The 9,432-nt window shown below is 38.1% G+C and overlaps 1 protein-coding gene across 1 annotated transcript; it reads left to right on the top strand.

Moving 5' to 3' along the window:
* Positions 1–291: 291 nt before the first annotated feature.
* On the top strand, positions 292–9,075 carry pmpca (peptidase, mitochondrial processing subunit alpha). The gene is made up of 13 exons (XM_008417954.3): positions 292–432; positions 1,547–1,749; positions 2,428–2,507; positions 2,577–2,659; positions 3,279–3,373; positions 3,447–3,547; positions 3,944–4,207; positions 5,133–5,225; positions 5,297–5,415; positions 5,488–5,578; positions 6,899–6,961; positions 7,032–7,176; positions 7,452–9,075. Exons 1-13 carry the CDS (start codon positions 314–316, stop codon positions 7,619–7,621), a joined length of 1,626 nt encoding a protein of 541 aa, XP_008416176.2. The 5' UTR covers positions 292–313; the 3' UTR covers positions 7,622–9,075.
* The last annotated feature ends 357 nt before the right edge of the window (positions 9,076–9,432 follow it).

The following is a 9,432-nucleotide window of genomic DNA, read 5'->3' on the forward strand; positions in this document are numbered from 1 at the left end:
TGCCAGCATCTTCTGAATTGGAATGTGAACGAAACTATTTGACTAAAAAGTACTGATTTTATAAGAAACTGAAAAACCCCCGCCTTACTTAAAATATAAAAATTTTATTTAAGTGTCTGAACTGTCCATCCATCCATCCATCCATCCATCCATCCATCCATTTTCTTCCGCTTATCCGGGGTCGGATCGCGGGGGCAGCAGCTTCAGAAGGGAGGCCCAGACTTCCCTCTCCCCAGCCACTTCTTCCAGCTCTTCCGGGGGGAACTATGTCTGAACTATGTTTCATTAAACAGTTAAAAAAAATAGAGGAGGCATGTCTGCCCCGGAAGTGGTAGATGAAGTTTCTATTTTGATCCGGGTTGATTTCCGGTCAAAGACGAGCAGGATGGCGACTCACATGTCGAGGTGCAGGACCTGGTGTCGGCTTCAGAGGTAACCGGTCCACACGTTCTCACAGTTGACGCTTTTTAGGTGAGGCTTTTAGGCACAGAGGCGTAAAAATCACAGCCGTGCACGCGCGTCACTGTCACGTGCAGATATTTAACGGTTGTCCGCCCTGGCTCCTAGAGATTAGCCTGCAGTTAGCATCGAGCGTTAGCCTTCTCTTACATCAGTTTGTTTACGTCAGAAAGCAGCAGTGTCAATACTTTACAGTGATTTCTAAAGCTTTTAAGGATATCTATTAGTTTTATGTGATATTAGGGTTTCTTTTTCAACAGCTGCATATTTATGTAATGTTTTGTTCCTGAGTTTGATCATCAGAAGCTGCCCTATGATGTGGATGGTCTCACTAAATAATTCCTTTTATTTTTTATTATCTGTAGAGAGATGGACATGATTTCTTGTTGCCGAAAACGGCAAAACATCCAATAAGTGAATGGGAGCAATTGTTAGCCCAGTGCTTTCATCAGTTCCTCGTTTCCAGAGTTCATTTATAGTCTGGAAAAGGATGAAATTTGAGTTTAACACCTGGAAGAATATATTATCCTTTAAGACAGCTGCAGGAAAATCTGTAGGTCAAAACAGTGAGTTGAGTTAACAAATGACAGAGGATGATAAGTAGCATTACCAAGGCTTTATAAAGATGAATAGGGATCATTCTTTTTACCCCGATTCCTATTTTAAATTTATCAGCTTCCAAACTGAATTGTTTACATGCGTTTGTGCTAAATAATGTCCAAATTAAACCATTCCTTCTGGATTTCTAATTTGTTTGACTAAACAACAACTAACTCTGAGTGTCTTTAAGTCTGTAATAATACAGATTGGCTTTATATTTACAAAATTTGTAAGACTAGATTCTCTGCTGTCGTTAGGGTGTTCCAGCTACTAACTAAACGGAATAATCTTCCTATTTATAATTTCCTCAGGTGTTTTTGCCCAAGATATTTCCACGCTAAAACTATTTCCATTTCATTTTTTTCAAATTATGTTAACCAAAAAAAGAACTTGTACAGGTGGTGCTAGTTTTTAAAAACTCCAAAGATGTTTGCAAACTCTAAACCTCCCACTGTCTCTGACTGTTTCTACATTCTTGTTGTTATAGGTTCGGAATTGCAGCCTACAGAAAGTACAGCACAGGTGGAAGATATCCGAATGTCTCCCTCTCTACGCCGCTGCCTGGCATCCCAAAGCCAGTGTTCGCATCTGTGGACGGTCAGGAAAAATACGAGACCAAGATCACAACTCTAGAAAATGGCCTCAAAGTTGCTTCTCAAAACAAGTTTGGTCAGTTTTGCACGGTTGGAAGTAAGTTGTATTTTCTAAATCTGTGCGTCAAACATAGAGACTTTCCTTCTCCTCTGTGTAGTAGCATTTCCATTAACCACAAAACGGTGCTGATTAAAAGTTACGAAAAGACATTAACTGTAAAATCGACAAATACTTTTCCCCCAAAATGCCCCCAGGTAAAAGGGTCTGTCGCTCCATCGCCTGAATAAGACGCCTCCTCTTTTTGCTGAATTATGAATATGATCCCATTTAACTGTTTTCATTCATAGCTGTCATGATTTTTAATGATTTATTTTGTGAACAAGCTTATTCATATGTGATTGTATTTTAATTGTGAAATTGTGTTTTTTGTGGCATTACCTGAATTCAGACAAAGATTTGTGCACATTTGTGTTGCACCACAAATCTGGAACAAACTTCCAGAAAACTACAAAACAGCTGAAACACAGAGTTGCTTTAAATCTAGACTAAAAAGTAAAAAGCCACATGTTTACAGTTGCATTTGATGTATAAATACACCAACAAATTTTATGTATTTATGATTTTTAAAAATGTTTCTATGATGTAAAGCACTTTGAGCTGCTTTGCTGATGAAACGTGCTACACAAATAGACTTGATTGATTGATTTATGGAAATTAAGCTGGTGTCTATTTGATAAGTGTTTTTTATTCTGACATTTCTTTTTTTATTTTTAGTTTTAATAAATTCTGGATCGAGACATGAAGCAAAATATCCAAGTGGAATTGGGCACTTCTTAGAAAAACTTGCCTTTTCTGTAAGTACACAAAAATAAAACAAAGCAGAAAAGTTAAATTCTCAGGCTGCTAAATAATGTTTTTTTTAGTCCACAGCTCAGTATGGCAGTAAAGATGAAATCCTTCTCACACTGGAAAAACACGGGGGCATTTGTGACTGCCAAACATCGAGGTATTTACCCAGAGTTCTCTCTCATCAACACAAACTGGAAAGTTGTCGTGTTTCTAGAACCAGAACCGAGAAGCACCATTCAGCGTCTATGCTCCACAAATCTGGAACAAACTTTCAGAAAACTGTAAAACAGCTGAAACGTTTGTGATTTATGAGATCCTGGAGAGGTGGTGTGTTCGCCAGTTTGGTTCAGTTCTGCTCATTTTTGTTATTGTTCACAGCTAAAATCAGCAACAGTCCATAAAAGAAAATACCAGGAAGGCAATAAGGATAAAATCACTTGGACTTTCTGCTTCCATCCTTATTCACAACTCTGAATGGCTAAAAATAGAATTATCTTATTAAATATGTGAAAAAACAGCCAAAACACTGAATTCCTTTAAATCTAGACTAAAACCCACGTTTTCAGTCTAGAGTTAATTTTTTACCACGATAAACGAAACACTAACCAACATTTTAATGTTGACAGCACTTGGATAAATTAAATATTACAATTTTTGATTTTTGTGTTTTTATGATGTGAAGCACTTTGAACTGCTTTGTTGCTGAAATGTGTTATACAAATAAAACTCACTCGATGGATTGATTTTATATTATTTTAAATCTTGTCATTACTCAGAGACACTACCATGTACGCCGTATCTGCAGAGGTCAAAGGTCTGGACACTGTGGTCAGTCTGCTGTCTGACGCCGTTCTTCAGCCTCGCCTGCTCGGTACGTTCGTTTTTAACCACAGAGGAGAACCGTTGCTTTTAAATAAACAATTTGTTGTTTTGTTTCCGTGCAGACGAAGAGGTTGAGATGATCAAAATGGCCGTTCGCTTTGAGTTGGAAGATTTGAACATGAGGCCGGACCCCGAGCCGCTGCTGACGGAGATGATCCACGCTGTGAGTGAGAACTCTGTGCCTTTATTTATCTGTTTAGCAAGAGTAGCTAGCTACTTTTGCTAGCCAGCTAAATGGCTAGCTACTCTTGCTAGATTAAGCTAACTGGGAAGAGTAGCTAGATTCTACACATTTATTATGGTTAAGTGCAAATTTATCTTCATTTGGCTTAACGATGTCCCTTTTAGCTTTTGGTTCACTTCTGTTGCCATTCCATACGATTTATTTACTCATGATTTTCATTTGTAAGTTCTTGTTGAGATGCAGGTCTTAAATTATACTCATAATGGTCTTAAAAACTCTTAATTTGAATTGGTGAAACCTGCAGGAACCCTGGTAAGGCTCCTGCTGTCTGTCTCATAATAAAGGGAAACTAATTTAACCTTTGTTCGTTTCCAGGCTGCGTATCGTGGGAACACCGTCGGCCTTCCTCGATTCTGTCCTGCAGAGAACGTGGACAAGATAGACAAGGCGGTCCTTCACAGCTATCTGCGTAACTACTACTGCCCGGAGCGCATGGTGCTGGCCGGCGTGGGCATCGAGCACGAGCAGCTAGTGGACTGCGCCCGAAAGCATCTGCTGGACGTGAAGCCGGTGTGGGGGGCGAGTTCAGCCACCAATGTGGATCTCTCTGTAGCGCAATACACGGGTGGCATCATTAAGGTAAACATCCGAATGTGTAATATAAAGGGGACCCATTATGTAAAATTAATTTGTTGAGCTTTACATCTTGTTATGATATTCCTTAATTTTTAAACAAACCAGTGTTGCTTTGATTCTTTCAGGAATGTTTGAGAAATCCTTTACTCTCCCTGGCAACTGTTTAGCTGTGCAAAACGCCTTCATTATTTTTGGATATTTAAAATATCTTCCAGTTCCAGAGTTAAATGTTCATTAGAATTTAAGTTTAGTGATCTTTGAACATTTGTTCTTGCATCATTATTCCATTTCCATCATAATACTTGAAAGTGGTCTCAAAACAACAATTTTATTGTTTACCGCAATAACTTTTGGGACGGTTTATCTTTCGGCAAAATTTGTTATCTTAGCCGCCCTACAAGCTGTTTTTTGGCAATTAGTTAATGTTTTTGTGGTGTCTGGAAAATGAGCCTTTTCAAAAAAAAAATTCCTGATTGTTAAGTCACATTTGATGGAGACTGCCCTGTTATCTAGCAACCGAAGCATTTTTATAGCTGTATGCACTGTACAATGGCTACTGGAAAAGACAGATGCTTTGTTGTTGACTTAACCAGAAACCACTTGCTGGATTCTTGTTGATTGTGCAGGAGGACCCACTTCTGCTTTTCAAATGTGTGAGGTGATATAATTACGCATCAGTTTGCAGCCATTTTCACATCTGAGTGTAAATTTTAAGTTTGGGGGGCGGGGGGCTTATGGGGGCCTGGCCAGCAGCAGCTTATTTGGATTGAAAGTGACAAGAGGCTCTACAACAACTCATGAGACTAAAATCTATTTATCTAAAAATTATTTTGTGCAAAAATGTAATGAACATGCTTTGAGCATCTAATAGGTCACCTTGAATCTCTTGTTTTGTGGTGGATGATGATTTTCCTTTCTAATTTGTCAGATGGAGAAGGACATGTCTGATGTGAGTCTCGGTCCGACGCCGATCCCAGAACTCACCCACATCATGATCGGCTTGGAGAGCTGCTCCTTCCTGGTTGGTGTTCGCAGCACATTCATGAATCTCAGCCTTCTGGTTCATGGAGACTAAAATAATTCCCTCCACAGGAGGAGGATTTCATCCCGTTCGCTGTGTTGAACATGATGATGGGAGGAGGCGGCTCTTTCTCAGCAGGAGGGCCTGGGAAAGGCATGTTCACTCGTTTGTACCTGAACGTTCTCAATAGGTGAGAAACTCAAACACTCAGGCTAAAATCCTCTGCTTTTTTGTTACATTTTAACCTAGTTGTCTTCTCCAGGCATCACTGGATGTACAACGCCACTTCCTACCATCACAGCTACGAGGACAGCGGGCTGCTCTGCATCCATGCGAGCGCAGATCCCAGACAGGTTCGTATCGCAGCTCCAGGTTTAAAAAAAACAAACAAACTCCAGTACAGGGTTCCTACAGGTGCTTGAAATCTTTGAAGTAAAATAAAAAATAAGTTCATACTTCTACCCACTCCTTTGAATGTGTAAATATACTTTACTACTGTTCTTTTGTTTTAAATGTATTTTCTTTGTGTAACTTTGTTCTTTTGTTACACTATGTTCAATAAAGTCAAACTCAAAATGCTTGAAATTTAATTTCAAGGTTTGGAAATGGTTTGATTTCTGTGCTTCATATCCAAACTGTGCAGTTTGGTAATGAGGTATAATCTAACGTTTGATTAAAAGCATACACTTTTATTATTTTATTAAACTAATAAAATAATATTAATATTAAAATAATATTGAAGCCAGATGTTTACATATCCCTAATAAAAACATTGTTTTGCTCACTCTCTGAAGTTAAATGAGAACAAACTTTTCTTTTATTAACTTAGTTTGAATATTCAAAAATATTTATAGTTGCTAAATGCCAGAAAATTTAGTAAATAAACATTTTATTGCCTAAAATTCAACAATAGCATTAGCTTAGTGAACACTTGATCCTTTGTAGCAAAGCTGAAAAATCCTTATTCTGTCAAGTTTCTGTTATCAATACTGCTATTTTTTTTTTATTAACCGATTAATAATTGATAGATGCTAATCTTTCAGTGTCTCTCAATTTTAGCGTAACAATTTGATTCAGAATTTTTTTCTCTATTCAAATGGTTTACAGATTCTGATTAAATTGTTACTGACAAAAAAGAAAAGACAAACAGAATATTTATTTAACGTATCAATTTTCATCATCTTCTAGTTAAACAATAATATGTTTGTGCATTAGACTCTGCCACTTAAATGACCGGTGTTAGGTTAGCTTAGCTGCCTGGCTATTCAAGTTATTCAAAATATCATACAAAGAGTTCAATAGACCAAAATCACATTTTGAATCTATTCAGAATAGCCAGAAATAGAAATTGAGATTTTCTATAGAATCACTTTTTTTTTCTGCACCTGATATTTAAGTAATCAAAAGTCTTTAATAGGAGAGTTTTTTTTTTCTTCATATTTTGGCTAGAACATATTTACAGATAAAAAAACATTTTTTTTAATATCTTAAATGCAACATGTATATATTTTGTTCAGTTTTGGCATAATATCTTCTGAATGTGTTGTTCATTTAACAGTCAACCATTTTACAGTCTGTACGACAAATTACTAAATTAGTTATTTTAGTAACCAGTTAATCGTTTCAGCCCTACTAAAACTGAGGGTTTAATGTTGCTGAATGTTGCTCTCCAGGTGAGGGAAATGGTGGAAATTATAACCAGAGAGTTCATCCAGATGGGCGGCAGCGCAGGAGAGGTAAGAATCCAGACAAACTGGCCTCCATTTGACAGTAAGTGGAAAAACAGAGATTTCACTTTTCACCCAGATGGAGTTGGAGCGAGCCAAGACTCAGCTGAAGTCCATGTTGATGATGAATCTGGAGTCCCGCCCTGTTATATTTGAAGATGTCGGCCGCCAGGTTCTGTCCACAGGAAAGAGAAAGCTGCCTCACGAGCTCTGTGACCTCATAAGTAAGTTGTTTATTTCTTTTAGCAAATGCACACAAATATTCCTTCCCTTGGATTGGCGTTTATCGTAAAAATTTCTTACAAGAATTTTGATTTTGATTGTTAAAAAACCCCACAAAAAAACATCCGATCTTTGTTCAACAAATACGGAGAAACAATAAGAAAACAAATGAGTTAAGAAACTAATATTTCCATTTCAGGTTGTATATAATAAGCAATTCTATGTCCATATTGCCCAGCCTTTCTCCTTCATAACTGCTATTTAAATTCATTTGCAGGCAGCGTGACAGCCAGCGACATAAAGAGAGTGACCACCAAGATGCTGCGGAGTAAACCTGCAGTGGCGGCTCTGGGAGATCTGACGGAGCTACCGACATACGAACACATCCAGGCAGCGCTGTCCAGCAAAGATGGCCGTCTGCCTCGCATCTACCGCCTCTTTCGATAAGACGCCTGTTACGACGCCCCCGTGGTCTAGGGGTTCTGGGGATGTAACATACAGATATATAACAAGTGGAATGTAAAATGATTTATTACGAAAGAAGGTTTCACAAAACCAAAACACAATACAATTAAAACAAAAGGACTAACAAATTCAAGAACGTTGCAAATTAAATTACAAAATGTACAAACAAGTCGATCTAAAGTAAAACCAAATAACCCAAAAGGAAAAAAAGAGCACGCAAAGGGAGCACCAACCCTCCCAAACAAGCTTCAATATTAAGTAGAAGCAATCAAGATCAGAGTCAAGCTAAACGGAACCAAAATGGGTCAGCAGAACAAAGTTTCTGAAAGCTGCCCAAAACAATCAGTTACAAGCAAACAAATGTGAGGAACAGCTGTACAAAGCCTCTCGCTACAAGCTGTCTCACTGGAGAAATGGGTTCAGGGGCCTTTTACTGTATATGGTGCAGGTGGGCCTCATCAGTGTCTGATTGGCTGGCAATCCCTCTGCTGGTCCAATAGGGTTGCTGCTCTCCTGTCTCCTCCAGGCAGCCAATCAGGAAGGTGTTCTCACATCTGAACCTGCACAACAAAAAGAAGCCTGCACAGCCTCAAGAGGCCAGGGATCGTAACACTCCCCCCACCTTAAATAACAAAACCAGGTTTTGTAAATACTGAGTGTCACACAAAACAAAAGACGCATACTCGCATCCTGGAAAGACCATCTGCCAGAACATTTTCTGTTCCTTTCTTATGTTGGATGTTCAGATACTGTATTCTTGCAAAAGTAATGCCCACCGCATAAGGCGCTGATTGTGGTTGTACATGAGTGAAAGAAATCAGTGAAGACATCAACCGGCAAACTACTGGAGCCAAGGTAAACATGGAAGTGCTGAAGAGCCAACAACAGAGTTTCTCTTTCAGTGGTGGAATAGCTGCTGCTGCGGCTGTAATTAACCCTGACGGGACGATTACTCTATCGTTTCCTCTCAAACACAGAACTCTGCACCGCTCAGTCTGGGAGAGGACCGGACATTTTTAAAGAAACTCTTTCTGCTGCGCTCAGCTGGGGAATCTGTATTTATTGTCCATACAGCCAGGAAGCCACAAATTACCAGGAGTTTGGTTCTAAAGGGACGGTTTTTCCTCCAAAAAACAAAAATAATTATGCTGCTTTGTTCGTTTATAGATAATTCAGAAGACCTGGAGACCTGGTTTCTAAATTGTTACCGTGGAAATTGTAATGTTCTTGCCCAAGGTGGAAATGATACGTTCTGTTAATGCTGCCTGAAATAATTAGGCTTAAGATATGCAAGCTTTGACTCCACAGGATTAAATACTTTATCTGGCCATCTTTAAAAGAAGCAAATATTCTTTCTGTACACTAGATTATGGTTAGATATTACATACATTTTATCACAGGAAATTAGTTGTTTGTAATAAAGATTTGGAGAATGAGGTTGTATGATAAGATGGACTTTAGACAAAATTGGGTACATTTTAGATATTGTCCAGCGAACTGATTCAATAGAACCTCAGCTAAAATGTTTCTGTATTAAAAATAAGTAAAGAAGTTAAAGGTCAAACTTTATCTATTTACCATATTTATTAACTTCATCTGCCCATCTATGCACATTTGAAACACCAACATGAAAAAAATTAGCATAGGTGGGTTTAAGTGTTACTACTGATGTAGCTTTAATAAAATGTGTTTCAGTCCAAAACATATTCAATTTTTTTCACATTTCTGGAATGTGAAAAAAAAAGCTAATTATTGGAAAGTCTATTTTTGAAAAATATCCTGAACATTTTACA

The sequence above is a fragment of the Poecilia reticulata genome, chromosome 9, assembly GCF_904066995.2.
Source record: "Poecilia reticulata chromosome 9, P_reticulata-male-v2, whole genome shotgun sequence".
In the NCBI taxonomy this organism is placed as follows: domain Eukaryota; kingdom Metazoa; phylum Chordata; class Actinopteri; order Cyprinodontiformes; family Poeciliidae; genus Poecilia; species Poecilia reticulata.